The sequence below is a fragment of the Artibeus jamaicensis genome, unplaced genomic scaffold (assembly GCF_021234435.1).
Source record: "Artibeus jamaicensis isolate MK-2021 breed Jamaican fruit bat unplaced genomic scaffold, CSHL_Jam_final contig_3230, whole genome shotgun sequence".
NCBI lineage: Eukaryota > Metazoa > Chordata > Mammalia > Chiroptera > Phyllostomidae > Artibeus > Artibeus jamaicensis.
The window spans coordinates 5216527-5237793 of record NW_026521764.1 but is presented as its reverse complement, the minus strand read 5'-3'; the positions used below and the strand labels follow the sequence as shown (position 1 = coordinate 5237793).

Here is a 21267-nt window from a genome sequence, read left to right as displayed (position 1 = left end):
GGTGGGAGGAGGGCCCCTCATTACTGGTGGGCTGGGAGTCTCAATTCCCTGCCAGACTTCCATCGATACCTTCCTAGCTGGCAGGGGTAGGAGTGCCCCCCACGTGGCATCCATTGGCACCACAGTGGGGAGGGGTGGCCTCCTTCCACTGGGCAGTGGTGAAAGTCCTGATTCTCCACTCAGCCCCTCCTCTGACCTCACCACACAGGGACAGGGAGGGGTGTCTCATTAGTGTCAGATAGCAGTGGAAGTCCAGAGTCCCCACAAGTCTCCAATGACACCCATGAGGATGGGGGAGGGGCATGTGAGGGGGGGTTCTCGTTACCAGCCAGGAGTGGGAATGTAAGTCCGGTGTCTCTACTTGGCCTTCTCTGACATCATATCAGTGGAGCTGAGGAGGAGGGCGATAAGGGTGTTAGGGTGTTGGGCTGTCTCATTATAGCCTGGATATTGTGCAAATGTAGGCTCTTCACTCAGCCTTTGCTGGCATGGTGGGGATGAGGCCATACGTTATTATTGTGCGGTATTTGTTTAGAGTAGAGTGGTTACTTTCTCAAAGTTATCTATGTTGGTAGGTTGCATCTTTTTCATCCTTTGGCTAGTAGCCTTTTAGTGAGACATTTTTGTCTGTGCCTGCTGGCAGTTTCAGGTTTCTGGTTTTTGGCTTCTCTGGGACCCAGTATGGGAACATAAAGCTAAATTAAAACTCAAGAACTTAACACTGTTCCTTTTTGGGTCCTGAGGTCTCTATCTGGCATGCCTTCTTTTCTCCATCTATTCTATATATATAATGTCCAGAGGTTCTAGTTGTACTTATGGGGAGGGATAGAGAAAATTATACCTTTTCCATCTTCCCAGAAGCAGAGATAAAGGGCCTATAATACACAGGAACACAATTTTAAACCAAACTAGTATCACGAACTTAGGGAGAAGTTCAGTGCCTTTCAAACAAACATACCAGGAAGGCAACCATATAAAGCAGCCAGCCACAGGTAGTAACTGCCTTTACAAATACAATAACATCTGCAATCACCTTCAAGCACCAGTAATTAGAAATCATAATGCTTATGCAAAAGTTCTGTGAAAAATCTCAGAGCCTTAATTTATAAACCTGTATAGTGCTTTGGAGAAGAGATGTTCAACTACATATTGTAAGGATACGGAAAAGTTGTGATTTATGCCCTCGTTCTAGCTGAGCAAAAAGAATCAAATTTTCAGTGCCACTCACTCCCTTTTCAAAGCCATTACATCAGCTAAAAAAAAATTCAGAAGATCTCATGCCCAGCTTCGGTTCTCCCTGCTCCTCTTTCTGAGCCCTGCTTGGAGTTCTAGGAGGACACTGTTCATAGAAGGCAACCCTTTGGAAAGTAATACTAATTTTCAAGAAAAGAGCCCTATAGACAACCCAGAGAAACAAAACAGTAGCTCACAATAAAAATGACAAAAACAATCCGATTGAATATACAATCTCAGGAGGACTGGGATATAAACTTTAGGATCTGGGAGATCAATTGATACGTTGTCCTGTGTTGTAAATAGCTCTGCTATGTAGGTTGACATAGTTGAAAGGCAGGCACGTTTCAGCAGTTAATTATAGAAACCTGCCCAGAGCTACATTGATTGGTTACAGGAGGTCTATTCCAACTAAGATCTAAATAAACCAGGAAGACAGGGTCAGGTAGAAAATGCTAGGAGACTTCCGATGGCAGTAATGATTTTTTTTTTTAGAAATGATTTTTTTCCTTCCCTTTCTTCCTCCCTTCCTTCTTTTTGGTTGGTGTGGAGTAAAGGTTTGGGTGGAGAGACAGCCAGACAAGGGAACTATTTTCATACCACTTACAAATGAGAATCTTGCATTCTGTACCAGTCCCTGGGAACATTGCTAGCAAGCCCAGAATCATGAGAGAGCCTGCTTGGAAATTATCTATATTCTTTGCTTTTTCTTTAAGCAGTTCCAACTGCTCAAGTTACTGGGCAAAAGGTCAAAGTCAAATCTGCTGATTCTGCCACATAGATTAAAAATTTGGGTAAGTCCTGGCTGCTGTGTCTCAGTAGAATGAGTGCTGGCCTACAAACCGAAAGCTCACAGGTTTGATTCCCAGTCAGGGCATATATCTGGGGTGTGGTCCAGGTCCCTAGTTGGGGGCCTGCAAGAGGCAACCATACATTGATGTTTCTCTCCCTTTTTCTCTCTCCCTTCCCCTTTCTCTGAAAATAAGTAAATAAAATATTTTTTTAAATGTTGGGTGAGCACAACTTAGGCAAATGGATAAATAAACTGTATTCGGGGAGGGTAGTGGGTACCCTGGCAGGGGGTCCCATTCCCTCTAGCCACTACTCCCTCTTTCCTCCTGTACTAACCTTCTGCAAAGGCTGCAAGCCTTGCTTTGCTGTGTGCATGGCTCCCAACCCTTTGATCGAGGTCAGTGGAAAGGTCAGGTGCTGCAATTATCACCAACTAGATGAAGTTCAAATACGTACATCAAGCACACACGGAATGCATAAATCTCTCTGGCATATGCACACACTATTTTCTGGACTTTTGTGTACCTTTTATTTTTGCTAACGAAATAGATGCAGAATGCTCAAATATTAGACAAGTATATTAGAATAGTGTGTTACTTCCTTGTAATTCCACACTTCAAAGAGAACAACATTATCAACTTGTTTTCCTACTATTTTTCAAATTTATTAAAGAAACTGTTGGATAACTAAAATCAAATAAATTTAAGACACTTACTGTGTTCATGGTAGATTTATGAATGTTTCCCAATGAAGAGACCCACGTATTATTGCAGTTAAAAGTCCCATACTTAGAAAACAGTAATTTCTTCTCTTGCTTAAAAATTGCAGCAGCAGTAGCTGCAAGTGGAAGTTTACTACTTGCTTTCAGGGAGGCAATATAGGCACTTACAACCCTCTGAGGGGGTGGTTCTGGGAGTCAGGTGCTCGGAGGATGGGGTAGTGACAGCCAACGCCTCCTACACACCCTCCGCTTTTTGGTAAACGAGGAGACGTGCCCGCAGTTTGTAAATAAGACAAAGCTCTGGGGCGGGGCCAGGCAGCATTACGTAAGCACTATAGAGGCCTCCTATTGGTGATTCTCGAAGTGCGGAGGACCCGCGAATCTTGATTGGTGCGCTCCCTGGATTGACTGCACTTGTTTTGACGGGCGGTGCTTCTCGGGGCTGTGCTCCGCCCCTCGCGGGTGTTTGTCCACCCCCGTGGCAGAGCGTGTGCGTGCTCGGCCCCTAGCCGGTCCTTTGCCTGCCTGTCTCGCAGCGCACGCTCGCAGACTGTGTTGGAGCCGGAGCTGCGGAGGTCAACGCGGGGAGGCGGGGCGGGGGCAGCAATGGCAGCCTCCGTTTGGCTCCGTGGAGCCGCCTCCGGCCTCCAGCACTGGGGCCGCCGGCAGTGGCCGGCCGCGTCTAACATTGCAGCGGGTAAGGACTTCGTGCCTCCTTCCCACGTCCCTCCTCCGGCCGCCTTCCTCTCGCGCCCTGGCCGCCGAAAATGTCTTTTCACGGGAGGCGCTGAGGTTGGATCGGGGCTTAAAACCCAACATTTTGGCTGATCCCAAGGACTGGCGTTTTTTGCGGCTGCCTTTGCGCCGCTCGTGCTCCCCCCCCCCCCCCATAACCTTGCCCTGAATCCAAATGAATGGCGTTAGTCGAGCACCCTTTTTGGGACTTAAGTAGTGGTGGGAAGACCTTGGGGTAAAGGGAAGAATATTTGGGTCTGGGGTGTGCTCCTTTGGAGTTAGGGCTCGGAGGACAAGTGAAGGGCCCAGCCTCGGGGGCGACCCTCTATCCACCCCTGAGACTCCTCGGTGATTCAGGGCTGGCCGGCTTTCTCAGCGCCCCGCCCGGGTGCATTCTGGGCGGGCGCCCCCTTGGGCAGAGGGGCCTGATTTTTGTTTAACCAACTTAATCGTATTAGAGTGGTGTCAGTGCAAACCAGGTAGTAGATCATTCCAGCAAAGTTATAACTCACCTTTGACCCGCAAGGCAGACTTCCCACCTCTACTTCTTTGGAACTATGCTACCTGAAGATGGCACTTCTGTCAAATTACTAACCAAAACACTTTCAACATCCTCAAAATCGTGGCCTGAACCTATCCTCTTCCTCTCCCCGCAAGTTATGGAAGTTAACCATTGACTTAGGAAGCCGCAGTTTTTAAACCCACAGAGGTAGATTTTTTTTCATTTTTCAGGTGAAGAACCTGAGGCCCCTTGGGCAAGTGAATTAGTGAATGTAGATCCTGTCCAGCAGGATCTAGAAAGTCCTCGATTCATCCTCATCCATGAATTTTCTATTACACCAGGATTCCTCTTTAATTGAAAAGTTGGTTGATTTGTGTGGACACTGCTATTGTTTTCCTGTAAAAGTGTGAGAGTTGTAACACAGTTTAGCAAGTAGCACAGTTTAGCAAGAGCATACTCAGGATTTTTAAAAAGCCTTGGTATTAGTGTATGTATATATATTTGATTTAAAAAACCCAGCATGCTCAGAATTGAGTTCTTAATAGCTCCCCTTCCTCCCTCAGTAAAAGCTAAGCAGAAGAGTGAGTTTCCTCCTTGGTTTGAGTAGGGCAGGCTCCTTGTGAGGCAAGAGAACAGATGTCAGATGCAGAGTCACAGCAACAACGTGCAAACTCACTGAATCTGCCAAACTTTAGTGTAACCGCTATTTGAGCTACTGTACTGAGCTACCAAAAAAAAAAAATGCCTCCTACTTTAGAGATACTTAAAAAAAATTGATTAGTTTATTTTTCCACAGTAGTAAATGTTGCACCAGTTTTCACCAGAATGTGCAATTCTTTCAGTTTTGATTAGCCAAGGATGACGTTTTGTTAGAGCGGTTTTATAGGGTGTTCAGATGATCTTTTATTGAACACTTGCTGCACCTTTTGGAGTTAAGAAAGTTGTTACGGTTCATGATAGCAGAGCCGGAGGCCCCAAGCTCTAATACTTGTCTCTCTAAAGTGGAGTGCTGTTGCACAGTGCTGGTTAGACGGCTTTGGCATGTGCTCTTGTTCCATAGGTTCTTTGACCCAAAGATGCTCTATGGGTGTAGATTTATGATAAATGACAAATAGTTCTTTTTGTGATGATTGTTTCAAAACACTTTAGCAGTTGTTTTTACTCTGGAATTGTTTTTAAGTGTTTCTGTTCATCTCAGTTTACTACAAAACTGTGAACTTCCTTGACACTGGAGTCTTAAAATAGCTACATGCAAGTTTGGAGTCCAGGGACATTAAGAAAGAGAACTATGTTCAAATAGTAACATTATTTAGTGTTCTGAATTCTGTGGGTTACTTGTCACCATAGTGTGTTTTAAGATGTTTATATCATGTATGGTAATATTATAAAGATCTGTACAGTTATTTACTATTTTTAAAGGAGGAGACCTGAAATTTGCTAGTTAATAGCACATCTTAATTTAAAAATATTTATGGTATGAAAAAAGAAATAGAAGAATTAGCAATATTAAACTATATATGTATATTAGTATTTGATCACCACTTAGTAAAAGTAAGTTTTGTATTTTATCTTAGAAGGTAATTAAATTTAGTTTTAGACTTCTTTATACAGATTCGAAAAAAACCTATACACATAGGCCCTTGACAGTCATTATGACTCATCAGCAGGTACATAGAAAAAGAATTTGTATCGGATCATCTTCAGGGGAAGCACCTGACCAGAGGTAGAATGGGAAAATTAACCAGCATCAGGTACAGAAATGGGCATAATAATTTTTTTGTTATTGGCCCTTTTTGTGAGTAAGCAATATACTTTCAAAACAACACATAGCATAAATAAAGTATATAATGTCATTTTTTCCTTTCTACATTAGCTTCTAGGGATCCACCTAGAGCTCTGAAAAGCAGCTCATGGCTCTGGGACCAAAAGTTGACCTTGAACTTATGAAATTACATAGGGAGAATGTTTATTTCTGCAATAACTTGACTCAAACAGTAAAGGCCTTTATAGAGTAAGTCACTATCCTTACTTGAGTGACTCTTAAGCAGATAGAATGCTTAGAACAATATTGTGTGATAGAGCAAGACACAAAGCGTGTATGAAACATAATCTGACATGATGAGAACATACATTCAAAAGACAGTGATGATTTTTTTGTGTGGTGAGGTTAACTTGTTCCCTTATGACTCTATACTTTTTTGTATTTTCCCATTATCTATCGATACAATGAAATGCATCACTTTGATTAGGGAAAAAAATCTTTGGAAATGGGAAATAATTAACCCATTACAATTTTTACATTTTGAAACTTAGAGAAGCCTCATTTTTGGTAGCACTTAATTCAGGTTATCCAGGATATGGGTAACTTTGCCCACATCCCATGGGAGAAATGGAACATAATTCCTAAATCTGTAAATTTAGAACCTAACTATCAAATTTTCCACCTAGTTCCTTTGCATTGCATTGACTGCTTTTCTGCTAATTTGATTGGAGTTACTGTCTAACTGCACTATTTCCAGATATTGTCTGTGTAACTTAAAGGAAGGTGTATTATTTAGGTTTGCAAATTTTTAGAATAATGATTCTATTATACTCCTTTGAATTTCTTCTCCTTTAAGAGCATATTTTTCTGTATTGTCCAAGCATGGCTTCTGCTATATCACCTTAACTAAAAGCCGTGTTTCCTTAGACACACGGCATTCTTCTAAAGTAGTCTCCATCCCCTGTTCTAACACTCTGACTCTTCTAACCTGCTAAGCAAGAAAGGGACATCTGCCATAGGACTAGTATCCTCGTGTTACTTCTTGACCATTGAAAACAAAAGTAGCAGATATTTACTATCATGTGCCAGGTACTATTAATGCTTTACATCATTTATCTCAAGTATTTACAACCACCTTCTCTTTTTATTTTTTTTATTTTTTTAATTTAATTGTTGTTCAAGTACAGTTTTCTGTCTTTTACTCCCATCCCAGCCCATCCCCCCAGTACTCCCCACCTCCCTCCCATTTCCACCCCCCTTAGTTGTTGTCCATGTGTCCTTTATACTTGTTCCTGTAAACCTTTCTTCCCCCTTTCCCCTGAAATTCCCTCCCCTCTGGACACTGTCCGCCTATTCTCTATTTCAGTGTATTTGGTTGTATTTTGGTTGCTTGTTTGTTTTGTTATTTAGCTTCCTTTAAAGGTGAGATCATATGGTATTTGTCTTTTAACGCCTGGCTTATTTCACTCAGCATAATGTTTTCCATTTCCATCCATGCTGTTGCAAAGGGTAGGAGCTTCTTCTTTCTTTCTGCTGCATAGAATTCCATTGTGTAAATGTACCATAGTTTTTGAATCCATTCATTTACTGATGGGCACCTAGGTTGCTTCCAACTCGTGGCTGTTGTAAATTGTGCTGCTATGAACATTGGGATGTACAGGTTCTTTTGGATTGCTGTTTCAGGGTTCTTAGGATATAATCCTAGCAGTAGTATTGCTGGGTCAAAAGGCAGGTCCATTTTTAGTTTTCTGAGAAAATTCCAGACTGTTTTTCATAGTGGTTGTACCAGTCTGCAATCCCACCAACAATGGATTAGGGTCCCCTTTTCTCCACAACCTCTCCAACACTTGTTTGTTGCTTTGTTTGTGATAGCCATTCTGACTGGTGTAAAGTGGTATCTCATTGTGGTTTTAATTTGCATCTCTCTGATAGCTAGTGATATTGAGCATCTTTTCATGCGTCTCTGCATCCTCTGTATGTCCTCCTTGTAGAGTGTCTGTTCAAGTCCTTTGCCCACTTTTTAATCGGGTTGTGTGTCTTCTTAGAGTGGAGTCGTGTAAGTTCTTTGTATATTTTGGAGATTAAACTCTTGTCTGAGGTATCATTGGCAAATATGTTTTCCCATATAGTTGGTTCTCTTTTTATTTTAATACTATTTTCTTTAGCTGTGCAAAATCTTTTAATTTTGTTGAGATCCCATTTGTTTATTCTTTTCTTTATGTCTCTTGCTCTAGGGGACACATCAGTAAAAATGTTGCTGCGTGAAATATCTGAGATTTTCTTGCCAATGTTCTCCTCTAGGACTTTAATGGTGTCATGGCTTATATTTAAGTCTTTTATCCACTTTGACTTTATTTTGGTGTATTGTGTAAGTTGGTGCTCGAGTTTCATTTTTTTGCATGTAGCTGTCCAGTTCTCCCAATACCATTTGTTGAAGAGGCTATCTTTACTTTATTTTATGTTGCTGCCCCCTTTGTTGAATATTAATTGAACATAGAGACTTGGGTTTATCTCTGGGCTCTCTGTTCTGTTCCATTGGTCTATGTGCCTGTTTTTATGCCAGTACCAGGCTGTTTTGATTACAGTGGCCTTGTAATACAGCTTGGTATCAGGTATTGTGATCCCTCCTACTTCGTTCTTCTTTCTCAAAATTGCAGCTGCTATTTGGGGTCATTTATGGTTCCATATACATTTTTGACGTGTTTGTTCTATGTCTTTGACGTATGCCATTGGTACTTTAATAGGTATTGCATTGAATCTGTAAATTGCTTTGGGTAGTATGGACATTTTGATGAGGTTAATTCTTCCAATCCATGAACATGGTATATGTTTCCATTTATTTGTGTCTTCCTTGATTTCTTTCTTCAGTGTTGTGTAGTTTTCTGCATATAGGTCTTTTACCTCCTTGGTACAACCACCTTCTGAATGAGTTACTCTTGTTGGTAAAAATGTCTAGAGAAGTGAAGTAACTTGCTAGTTCAAGGGCATACGTGTAAGAATTAACCTTGCATGAATAGGAATCTAGGTCTTTTAAATGGAGAGCAGTTCTTAAATATCACCATCAGTAAATAACCTCTTCTTTTTCGACATCAAATCATGGAATTACACCACCATATCACACATATGAAGAGAATAGAGCCTGCCATTAAAAGCTTCATCTTCATTGATTTTCACAGTGGTCCATCCAGAATCTGGGCCTCATTATTTTTTACCTCAACTTTAACGGCTAACTTCAGCTCTTCTAAGATCTCATCACTAGGAATTTCTGTACTCTCAATATTTCAAAAGTTGAATTAGCCTTCTGGTTGATACATTCCCCCCCCCCCCCTCCCCCCGCTGATTCTTATTCTGTTGACAAATACACTATTTATCATCACCGAACTGTTGGGAACCGCTCTGCCTGGTTTCAGGAGTTGTAACTGCCTCCCATGGATAAGGCTGAGTGAGTGACCTCCGGACCATGAGCCACTAAAGAGACAAAGCTTATCTCCCTGGCAGGAGCACTGCTTCTGCTTCATCCATCTCTGGACCCCAATGCTTGGTGGGTTAGTCAATTATGGGTACGACCCCTCAGAGGGGGGGCAACCTAAGCCAGACACGATCACTTGGGAGGCCTTCATGGAAGGACTTGGGGGGCGGAAGCAAAGGGGGGGTGATGGACCCTCGCCCCCCGGCTATTCTGACATAGTCTGAGTCCCCATTTCCGTTTGGGAGAAGCGCTTTCTGGCTCTAATCCACTTAAGCCTAAAAACCTATGATTGGGAGGGCAGTGCAGTCCTCTGCTGGCTAGAGTGGGTTCCGGAGCGATGGGGCATAAGAATTCACAAAGTCCTGAGAAGCCTGCTTTGCTAAGAGTACTTTCATTCATATGATAAGGGTCTGAGCAGGAAGTGAGTATGTCTCCCAAAGTTTTTGCAACCCCTTTACCTGACAGACACTGACTCAGATTAAGCCCTCAGATTTCTTTGAAATGTTATCTACTGTTTGATCCTTGCCGCCTGACATTGATTGATGATGAGCTTTACCTGTATTCCTGTGTATTAAGAAGCTAATAAAAGCTGTTAAGGAAGGGGTTCTTGGTCCCTCCCCTATGAGAGATTGACCACCTCTCCTCCCCAAGCAGATTATGTATGTCTTGGTAGTGTTATTTTCATCCGTGGCGGACGGGGGGCCTTGCGTGCAAAGTTTCCCCCACACTGAACCTCTCATGACCAGAAAGTCAGACACAGGATTCCTGTTGTGCCCAGTGTGTTCAGCTGAGCACTGGGAAGGTGATGTTGCAGAAGAAGAGCACCCGTGCTTAATGGACGTGTTAGAAACGGTCGTTAAGTTAGAGGGAATTAAGTGTGCTTTTGACCTAAGAAGGCCTCTAATTCCTAACCATTAGGAGTTCAGATAATTTGCTTTTAAGACATCTCATTGCGTTTATATTAAGTTCAAGGAGAGTGGGGATTCAAATCGAGAGGACTTGAAACTTAAAAGGGTGACTGTAGTGTGTTGGTGAGCTACAGTTTTAAAATGTGTCCTTGGAAAAAAAAATAAGGTGGGAAGAGCAAGTGGAGTTATTTCTCTTTTTTTTCTCACTGATGGAACTTTTTGAGGCCAAGGCCGTTACTTGCTTGTGTCTGTCCCCGAGCTCTGTCACAGAGCTTGCGCAGTAAATGCTTGTTGAGCAGAGTCGAAATCTAGAAACAGAAATAACGTCTAATGTTATTTTCATGGCAATGCAGAGCCTCTCTGCTCTGTCTTGCCACAGTGTGATTTCAGAAAGCCTTCTGTGAAAGTGAAGAAAATGAAGTAAAACAAAGCCAGCATACAGGTTTTGTTAAGAACAATTTTATTTTTCCTGTAAATGGAAGTGTGTCTTTTCTGAAGGTACAGGGAGTCGTTAGTCCCAGGTCCTGAGACCGTTCCTCTGGCCAGTTAAAGCCCTTGGAAGTGTTCCTCTCCTCCTAGAACCCTATTTATGAACTGGTGACTTTCGGTTGAAATAGATTCTCCTGTGTTAATGTTGTATTCAGGTTGTTTTTTTTAATACCATTGGATGGGACGGTTTCTAAAAATGTGCGGGTGGGAAGGTGAAAATTTTTCTCTTCTTAGATCTTGGCCAAGCTATACGTTTTATTGAATACTTGACATTTTTGTACACATTATAATAGGAGATAATATAGTTATGAGGAATCTAGAAATCTTCACATAATAGGTGAAGTACATAATATGCATCTATAAATGATAACATTTTAAAGTTTATTGTTAAAAATGGTAAAGGGATGTTTTAGAGGTAGAAAACAGGAAAGAGACTGCTTAACAATATGTTGTTTCCTGGAGAACTAAATAATGAGATGGTAGTCTGCATGCATGTGGTTGACATCTTTAAACACGATTAGATCATTAGTTTGAAACTGGCCTTTCAAAAAAAAATTTTTTTCAAAAAAATTTTAATTGAGTCCTGGCTGATGTAGCTCAGTGGATTAAGCATGGGCCTGAGAACCAAAGGATTGAGGTTCGACTCACAGTCAGGGCACATGCCTGGGTTGCAGGCCAGTTCCCAGCAGGAGATACATGAGAGGCAACCATACATTGATATTTCTCTCCCTCTCTCCTTCCCTTCCCTTCTAAAGATAAATAAATAAAATCTTAAAAATTTTTTAAATAGGAAACATCTAAATAACAGTTGGCCAAACTGAACTATAGAAACAGAGACCAAGACGATGGTTGTCAAAGGGAGGGGGGAGGGGGAGATAAATGGGGAAAAAAATAACAGTTGACTTACTAATGTTGATGTTTATCATTTAAAAGTTTGCCAATGTTGAATGAATGTTTGTAGTAAAAAATGTTACCTGCTCCAACTGAAAGTGATTCATTGACATCAGTGTGTTCTAGGTCAGTGGCATCTAAGACTCCAGTTGGATTCATTGGACTAGGCAACATGGGGAATCCAATGGCAAAAAATCTCATGAAACACGGCTATCCTCTCGTTATTTATGATGTGTTCCCTGATGCGTGCAAAGAGTTTCACGATGCAGGTGAACAGGTAAGATCTTAAGATTTGGATGTTTAAAAATGAGTATACATTCAAGTAATGACAGGCTTTTCGTATACCCAATGGAGTTGCGAACCTGATTGCTAACTCTATTTCTTTCTGTCTATAATATGTATACACAGGAGACCATGTATTAGTGACTGAATTTAGAGTTTTGTTTATTCAAGATACGAAGGAAATTCTACTTGTACAAACTTGTACAGTAGTAACTAAGGGATTCATGTAATCCCAGAACTGGGTAGTACTAAAAAAAATTCTGAGAAATATAGAAAAAGGTGAGAGGAACGTATAGAATTAAGTAGTCAACCTCTGGGAAACAGACTTGAAATAAATGCTGAGAAATGCAAGGCCTGCATAAAGGGCAGGTTTAGGAAATTTAGCCAGAGGCCATCCACAGAACCGGTATTGTCAACTCCTTCGTCAACTCCTTCGCTCCATGGCCTGTGTGCAGCGTGAGGAAGCAGCAGTGTTGTATGAGAATCAGCTTGGAGCTTTTCAGGGTCAGGGTTGTGGCTGCTTCTGCCCATAGGGTCTCTGAATACTGATGCTGTAGCACCAGCTCAGCAAAGCTGACAAACTGTTAAGGCAAAAAAAAAAAGAGTTTCATTAGTTTTTAGGAAAATGTGTTTTACATTGGGTGAGAGGGTAGTGAGGGAAGTTCTCTCTGAAGAGCCAGATGGCAGAGAAAGTGGGATTCATTCAGATGCAGAATGGGGTAAAGAAGCAATTTTCTTTAGAAGTGGAAGCCTCAGTCCCTAGGTTCCTAGAGGTTTTGACTTTAGGTTAACTGAACCAGGTGGAGTGCCTGCCATGTGTCCAGCAGTCTGCCCAGTGCCATGGAGGAGAAACCAGGTCCAGTTGGATGTGGCAGGGTGTTAGATGTGCCTCAGGTCACAAGACTAAGTAACACGACGGGGAAGTTCCTACTAAACTTGTATTTTGACAATAATAAAGTGCCAAAACATTTTTTAAGGGGGAAAAAGTAAGTAATTAATTGTTAAGAGTCATTTCATTTCTGGTAGGAAAGCACACTGATAGTGTGTGTGGTCTTTGGTCACCTACAGACAGAAATGAGGTAGTCTGATATGAAAGTCATGGAGGCAAGATCTCTCCAGTTCCTGAAAATAAACGAGAAGGTTCTGGGACACAGACTCAGTTACTAGATTTTCCTCTTTTTTTTTTTTTTGTCATCTGTGAGATATGTCAGTGGGTGTGAGGAAGGAAAGAAGATGTGTTCTGGGTAGTAGCCCCTCCCAGGGCAGTGAAGAGTAAAGACCTGATTTAGCTTCTGGCCTGCTGTTCCCCCCTCTGCCCTCCCGCCCCACCCACACACAGTGGGAAACGTTCTGGCTGGTGGCTCGCACTGAAGTGGCAGGCCTGGAAGACGGAATCCTCTTTCCCACATCCCGTCTCCTTCACATCTCTGGGTCCCCTACGAGCCTTGACTCTGAGAAGTTCTCCGAGTATTGATTGTAACCACAGCAGTGGGGGGTGGGTAGGAGAGTGTGAGATGTGCATGAGCGAAGGGAGAGATAATGGTAAAATAGCTTTGGGCCTGAATGAGAACATCTGTTGATAAAGGATTTGTGCTGGCAGCTTCAAAAGCCTTCTGAATCGTGACAGTGTCATTTGAACGAGTGTGATTTCCTCCGGGTGCTACTTTAAAAGGTAACATTATCTCTGGCCGCTGGGCTGTGGCTCGGTTGGTTGGGCGTCTTCCGGCAAAGTGAAAGGGCGCAACCGATTGATGTTTCTTCCCCTTCTCTTCTCTCTAAAAATAAATAAATTAAATACAAAATAAATAAATAAAAAGTAACATTAACTTGGATGAGTAAGTTCTGATATAGTAAAATGTTAGTATTATGTCATGGTTATGTTAAGTTTTAAAAGTTTTTGAATAAGAAAAAATGAGTTTCATTCTACTACAAGGCAGCGAGAAGACCTGGTCAGGATGGGGTAGAAAAAAATGTAGGTGAAAATCTTGAAACTTCTTGCCATTGTGCGCAATAGTGCAGTGAAAGCATTAAGGATTTAAAAACTCAGAATATATTTGACTTGATTCTTATATTTTAAGGGCACTTGTCCCCTTTTATCTGCAATATTACTATGCCAAATGAGCTGATGAAATGGCAGCCTAAGAAAACAGGTTTTGTCCCGACAAAGATTGCGGATTGGTCCTGGAAGGAGGTTAGTGTGCTTTCTGTCTAATCTGCCACCACCTTGGACCTCCAGCAAAGATTGCAGAGTTGTTGGCTACTTGATTTCTAATGTTGACTGTATTTTTAGTGAGAAATTTGCTGGGGGAAAAAGTAATAAAATAGTATCTGGGTCAAAAGCAGTCAGCTTCCTTTAAAGATTTTTGAACATCATCTTGAAGAAGTGCTTTTTCTTCTTTTTTTTTTAAGGCAAAAACTGGGGACTTTGTTGTCTCATAACTGAAGAGTTGGGGAGTGGTCCAACCCCAGGCATAGCTGAATTTTGGACACGGATAGAGTCAGGTTCTTCTCCGTCCACCTCTGGGCTGTGCTTTCCGCAGGCAGGACCCTCCCTCTCCGCGAGGGGCAGGGTGGACACCTGCAGGTCCGGGGCAGGAGTGCTTCAACGTGTGCCGACCCCAGAGATTTTTCTTCAAGCTCTGCCTAGTAGTAAAAAATACTACACGGGTTGTGAAGGGAATAAAAACTTTGACATGTTGAATATGGTTTTTTAAAAAAAGAATTTATTTATTTTTAGAGAGACAGGAAGGGAGAGAGCACAAGAGCGAGAGAAACATCTGTGTATGAAGAGTGAGCGATACATTGACTGGTTGCTTCTCACACACCCCCAAGTGGGGACCTGGCTGGCAACCCAGGCATGTGCCCTGACTGGGAATCAAACCGGTTTGCAGGCTGGTGCTCAATCTATTGAGTCATACCAGCCAAGGCTGACATGTTGAATATGTTTGATATCACTGTATTTAACCAACTTATTTATGCCTTTAAATGTTAACCTATTCTAATAGGGTATTTATAATTGGTTAGGGTGTTATTTGTGCTCATTTCCTTAAAAAAAATTATACATTCTTGTTTCAGTATCCCTTTATTATGTCATTATTTCTATCAGAAACTCGGGTTTAACCTACGATGCATCATTTCAACTTCCAGCATCTTTTCTGAGGCTAGAACCCATGGTAACTGTTAGGCCTTTGTATATGAGAAATCATGAATCAGTGAGTTGCGAGTGAAGTGGTATGAAAACAAAGCCCTGGAACCACATTGCCTGCTTCCACCTCCTGGGCCCAAATCTCGGGTCTCCCATGTGCTTGCTGTGTGACTTTGGATGATTTAGCCTCTCTTTACTTAAAGGTTCTTGCCTCATAAAATGGGGATAGTAATAATGCCTTCCTCTTAACTCCTGGAGAACCTGGCATGTCGAACGTGCAGGGTGTTACTAATGCTGTTGTATCTATAACATACTTCTCCCTGATTGCACTCCCCAAGACCACACAGACAAATATACCACTGTCTTGGCTAGGTCACTGAGTCCAGAGTGCTTTGGAAGAGAACTGTAAACATATTTTTAAATGAAAGAATGATGACGAAAATGAAAATCAAACCAGGAGGTAGTGATTTGGCAGCACCCCTACTTAGCAATGTATTCTGCACCATCCTTTCTGTCCTGTGTTGATTTTGCAGATTTCTCTGCACGCATTAGCATCTGTGGCATGTAACTTGTCCTGCTTTTTTATTTTCATTGTCTAGGAATTTCCTCGGAGATGCCACTGATCCGTGCCAAAAGTCTCCCACCACTTCTGCATGAGTTTTCTGGTTGAACTAGGCTTAATTAGATTCTCTTTTGTTTTCTCTTTAAAAACTTGGAACCCATCCTGTTGTTCATGCGTTGTAAGGCTGAACATGTCTGGTTAAGTGATTCTCTCGGGATCTGATCTGGCATCCACTCAGGTCTTGTTAAATCCGAACTTTAAAAGCCTCTTGCTCAGTGGGCTCCATCATTATTGACCAAATGTTTCAAGATGTAGGCACAAGCCATTTTTGTCAGTTTTTTTTAAGTGGAGTGTAATTCTGAACTGACAGTATGCTTTTTCTACTTGGGAAGATTAAAAAATACCAAGTGGCAAGTTTAACCAAGGTCATGTTCATCTTAATTTCTTTGCAATTTCTCTGACCCACTTACTTGGAAGCAGTGCTAAGCTTGACTTATGTGACTGTTTTGTCTGGAAGAGACAGCGAGATTTTTCTCTTTACATAGAGCAACTAGTTAACAGTATTCTCCTTGCAAGGGCCATATGTAAAGGATATGCAATTCCTTCTGATTACTCCGGCCCTGACGCCCCTGTTCTTCCTCCTTCCCCTCACCTAGCAAAGCAGGTTTTGTCTTTAATTTACCTTGTCTTCTACTGTCCATATTGCTGCCCACCTGCCATTGTCATGTATACATTGTCATGTATATGTCATGTACATGTAGATGAATCTAAATCCAGAGAAATTGACTATGAAAACCTGTAAAGACTGTAGATACCATGATACACAAGGGGGCCAATCTCCTGTAATCAAAATCAAGGTAATGGAAAAGTAGAGTCATCCTAATTCATAATGGCATAAGAATGAGGCAGTTGGAATTAGCAAGAGATTGTTCTGGGGCGGCCATGATGGTCAGAGCATGGCCAGGGCCCAGAGTCGGCCAGGTCAGTAGAGGATGTGGAGGAAGAGAAGAGTCCTGCTAATGCCGTGTATTGTTCCGAGTCATTGCAGATGCTTCCTGTTCCATCAGCCCTGTTTTTACAGAGGCTGTATCTTCCTGGGACTTTAGGTTACTAAATATGAAGAGTTTCTGCTCTAGCTGGTGTGGCTCAGTTGGTTGGCGTTGTCCTGCAAACTGAAAGGTTGTGGGTCTGATTCCTGGTCAGGGCACTTGCCTGGATTGCAGGCTCTGTCCCTGGTCTGGGTGCCTATGAAAGGCAACCAGTCAATGTTTCTCTCTCTCTCTTTCTCCCTCCCTTCCCCTCGCTCTGAAATCAATAAATAAGAAACGTTTCTTTGCTTAAGTTTCCTTTCTACTTTGGAGATAGAAACCCTTAAAGATAATTCAAATCACACTTATTTTGTGGATTCAGAAACTAAAGCCAGAGAGGTTACATAATTTGCACAAAATCACACATGACTTAGTGGCTGAGCTGTGACTAAACCTGGGTCTCTGGTTTCCCAAATCAGTGTTCCTTTGGCTGACCCATGCTGTCTTTGCTTATCCATTCAATTAGCAAACGTAATTGAAAGGGTTCTAATTAGTTTGGTTCCTAAAGGCTTCTGTGGTTAATGTCAGGCAGGCAGCAAGGTTCGTTTTTCTTCCCCCAGCTTTTGAGTCATGGCCAAATTTTGTCAGTCAATTATTTCAGACTCTCGAAGTCATCACGTGGAAGGCAAGATGATTTGACTAGCTGGACACGCGTGTCTATCTGTCTAATAAACGTGCCTTCTGTAGTACAAATTAGAGACTGACTACTATAATGCACCAGATGTACCTTGTCATCAGCTGTGGAGCACTTGTGGCCAGGACAGTGGTAACAGTCCAGCTCTCACTGTCATTGTGTGCTTTTTCCGGACCTGTGAGCTTTGACACTACTTTCCTGTATAATTGAGGGGTTAGCAGACCTCCGGCAACCCAAGCATCCCAAGAAGCAGATGCTAGGGATGCAGGGGGCTGATTGGCCACCCCATGCACTTGGCAGTTGCATGAATCGGCACTGCCAGTTCCTTGGCATGAGAACCTTGGAGGTGTGAAGATGTATCCTTAGGTCTGTGAACTAACTGTTGGTGTCCCTGAGGGCACCTCTCAAGGAGTTATGTAGTTGGAATTGAATTTCCTTCTGTGAAAGAGCCTCTCTCCATTCCTAAGAGGGAGGACTCTTAGACCTGAAGGCTTCCAGTGCCTGGAAGATCTGCCATAGAAGGAAAGGCCGCTGACAGGTATGCTGTTTTGTGTTGTGCCTATTACATCTTTTAAGAGGGGACGAGCAAATGGGGCTCTCTTTGTAACCCGTATTCTTGATACAGTCGGACATAGAGAACTCTGGCTCCTGTAGCTTCTCCTTTTCTTATTTCTTCATCTTACTGATCTGTGCTTTTCATGGGAGAACTTGAACCGTTTGCCAGGAAATAGTTGTGTCTTTGAATTTCAGTATTTCTATGGGTGTAGGAAAGGTTTTCATTTAACTTATGTATTTTGTTGCAATTAATGGAAAAATTTTTTCAGAATTATTTGTGGCAGATCGCATGATGTATCAAAATGTACATGTTGAATAGACTCTAAAATGCTGTATTGCCTTTAGAATAAAACATTGAAAAGAGAGAGAATGTCTTTTGTTTTTGTTGTTTTAGTGTCTGTGTTGTTTGATATTATCATTTAATGTTAATACACAAAGTGCTGGAATAGTTGAGTATCTGAAACTTTAAGGTATAACTTAGGAAATTACTTCATGTTAAAATCTCATTTAGCCTTGGGTTGGTGTGGCTCAGTAGATTAACTGTCAGCTTGCGAACTGAAAGTTCATTGGTTTGATTCCCAGTCAGGGCACATGCCCAGGTTGCAGGCCAGACCCCCCAGTTCGGGGCGTACAAGAGGCAACTGGTTGATATTTCTCTCCCTCTCTTTCTCCCTCCCACCCCCCCTCTAAAAATAAATAATTCTTAAAAAAAAAGAAAGTAAATGTTACAAAAATTGCATTTATCTAGAATATGATTTATAAGGTGATAGTCTATTATGGAAAATTGAAATGCGATTACTTACAGCTCATAATATTTAGGTTACACACTGTGCTTTGCTTCCCATTCCTCCACTGTCATGAACTGTGCACCAAAGACAAGAAAATGTTATGCATATTTTCAACACACGAGAAGCAGAGGCTTTCCCATTCCTAAGATGCTCACATATCACTTCATGTTTCTTGGTAGAAAAATATGTCATTTTGTAACACATATGTCAATAATTCTTCAGAGAAATTTTCGATTACTCTCCTGCTAATCTTTTGTCCTTTTCTAAAGAGAGAGAAGGCTTTAGAGGAGCTTTTGTGACAGTTGGAGTAAGGGCTTCTTTCTGAGGAGACTGAGTCAAGGTGTGAGCTCCTGGTGTCTTCTGACTTCCCTTGGTGGCCACCTGGCTGGCCCGGTGAACCGAGACGTAGACATGAGAGAGAACGGTGGTTGGGGGCCGTGAGGGAGGGCACGCACACTCACACAGGCCCACACACATGCAGAAGACAGATAGAGCAGCTTCCCAGCATGTTCATGGTCACCGTGGAGGCAGGAATGAGGGTTGAAAGGAGAGCGTACCTCGATGTCCATTTGGATGTCACCCTGGGGTATGGTTCCCACCTGGGTCCTGGTAGCTCCCACTCACAGCCTTGGTGGTGGGACTGACCGTCAGTGCAGGGAGTGTTCCTGTCCTTGTCCTGACCTTTCCATTTCTGAAACAGGCTGAATTTTTTTTTTGAAGCAGGGATTGGAGGATTGGGGCTTGGTCATTTTACTAGGGGACTTTGCTGTCCATGGAAATCACTGCTGAATCCTGTAGTTTGGTTACTGGCCCCTGTTGTACCAGAATGTTTTTCTTAGTCAAAGCACCTACCAAAAAGTGTGCTGTTTCAGAGTCCCAGTTGGAGGAATCCATGAGAAATGTATCTATTCCCAGGACTGTTGGGTTTTGCCCTTTCCCCCTCAACTCACTTCACACTTTTAAAAATAAACAGTAGATTTGATTCCATACAAACTACATCTGTATATGTGTAAGGAATGGACTCCCTTTTAGGCAGTAGGTTCCTGTTTTTTTGTCATTTGGAAACAAAGATGAGTTTTTATTCACTGTCAGTGTTGTTGACATGTGTAAAAAGTGGGTCCTACTTGTGCTCTAGAAACTGCTTGCATTTTAATTTAAACGTGCCTTTTAAATTTTTTTTAAGGTAGTGTCTTCCCCAGCAGATGTAGCTGAAAAAGCTGACAGAATTATTACAATGTTGCCCACCAGTACTAACGCAATAGAAGCTTATTCTGGAGCAAATGGAATTCTAAAGTATGTATTTCTCAACTGTGGATATTTTCTCATTACCATAGTTTATGAATTTCACATTTGTTGGAACTCTTAAGGAATTACAGTTATGTTTTTTAAACCTTGCTGTACTATTTCCTTTTTTTAAAAAGTGAATGGTGTGGTTGCTCCCTCATTGTAAAAGGGTCTGTTTTTTCACTGAAGTCAAGTATGTGACTTTGGGGAATATGTTGTTGGTTTTTTTCTGCTTTTTTTTTTGTTTGTTTGCTTCTGTGTCTTTCCTTTAACTCTTGCATTAAACTTAGGCTTTCATTGGTAACATGTTTAAGAGTCTTTTAAAGCCTGCATGTTAAAGTGTACAAATGTTACAAGCATAACATGGTTTATAGGAATTCAGAAAAAGGTTTCTATGAAAAATAAAACCAAACATTGGAAAGAACACCATTATTTAACATTTTATTATATAATAAAAAGTTATTGTATGTCCTCTGGGTTAGTACATCTGCAGTAAGAATTTTGAGGAGTTGGAATTAAAGGTTAGCAGTTGCTCTTTAAATAAAATATAATTTAGGTCAGAGTTTCCTACCCAGCTCCTAGCTTCCCTGGCTTCAAGAACCTCCTGGTTAATTGCTGTCTATTGCCAAACTCTTGTGGTTATGTTAGGATGACCGTGGTTGAATTCCCAATTCAGTTTTCTGGTCTTAGTGGTTCCTGTTCCCAACTTGCTTTGTTGTTGAATTTCAACACCGAGGTGGAACGAACTGGTAGGCCCTGCAGACATATGGAGGGCTAAAAAGAAAGGGTTTAATTTCATGAAGCTGTAATAATATGAAACCTGAGGTTTTGGGAAATTGAGTTGCTTTGGAAAACTAACAAACCTGGAAGCAAAAGACACTTGGATATTAGGCAGAAAAGTGATAAGATAAATGTTTAGATTTCCGGGAAGGCTGAAAGACACTCGTATTGGATGGAGCCCTGAGGCCCGCGGTGTGTGTGGTCCTGAGAAGACCTAGTCTGTTTCAGTTATGGCCCTGCATTACCTCTCAAGGAAAAGCTACTAAAAACTTGCGCGGAGACAAATCCTATGTTTATTAATATCCTTTACTCAGGAATATGGTGGCCAACTACCAGAGCAGTCTTGTTTAGGGAGTGCTTTGAAAGACTTTGGCTTTACGTTGAGTTATAATTTGCTTCTCATTGGGTGGTTCTTTATTTCCTTCTGGGTCAGGATCATTTCTCTACACCCAGTGTATGTGTGATTTTTTATTTGATTTCCCATTTCTTAAAGATTTAAGATCTTAAATGTACCAATATCACAAAAGACTGGTAAACTTAATTCTTATCTTTAGGTTGCACAAAGTGAAACTTTACTTATCAAGTGATCTGTATCAGAGAATGCTTTTTTATTTTCCTGTGTAATACACACAATTATTGCATTGGGA

At 41.7% G+C, this 21267-nt stretch overlaps 2 protein-coding genes across 3 annotated transcripts in view; one reads left to right on the top strand and one right to left on the bottom strand.

The window, feature by feature from the left end:
• Positions 1-2911, bottom strand: part of TAX1BP1 (Tax1 binding protein 1) — a 106245-nt gene extending 103334 nt beyond the window's left edge. The window contains exon 1 of the mRNA XM_037126463.2: positions 2741-2911. The gene's annotated coding sequence lies outside the window, so the exon portion shown is untranslated. The remainder of the gene's footprint in view (positions 1-2740) is intronic.
• Positions 2912-3233: 322 nt separating this feature from the next.
• Positions 3234-21267, top strand: part of HIBADH (3-hydroxyisobutyrate dehydrogenase) — a 102803-nt gene continuing 84769 nt past the window's right edge. The window contains exons 1-3 of one of the 2 annotated variants that reach the window (XM_037126457.2): positions 3234-3443; positions 11619-11779; positions 19740-19849. In XM_037126457.2, coding sequence (XP_036982352.2) covers positions 3353-3443; positions 11619-11779; positions 19740-19849 — 362 coding nt within the window. In that variant the 5' untranslated portion in view covers positions 3234-3352. The remainder of the gene's footprint in view (positions 3444-11618; positions 11780-19739; positions 19850-21267) is intronic. The other variant, XM_037126458.2, reaches the window with a different exon arrangement.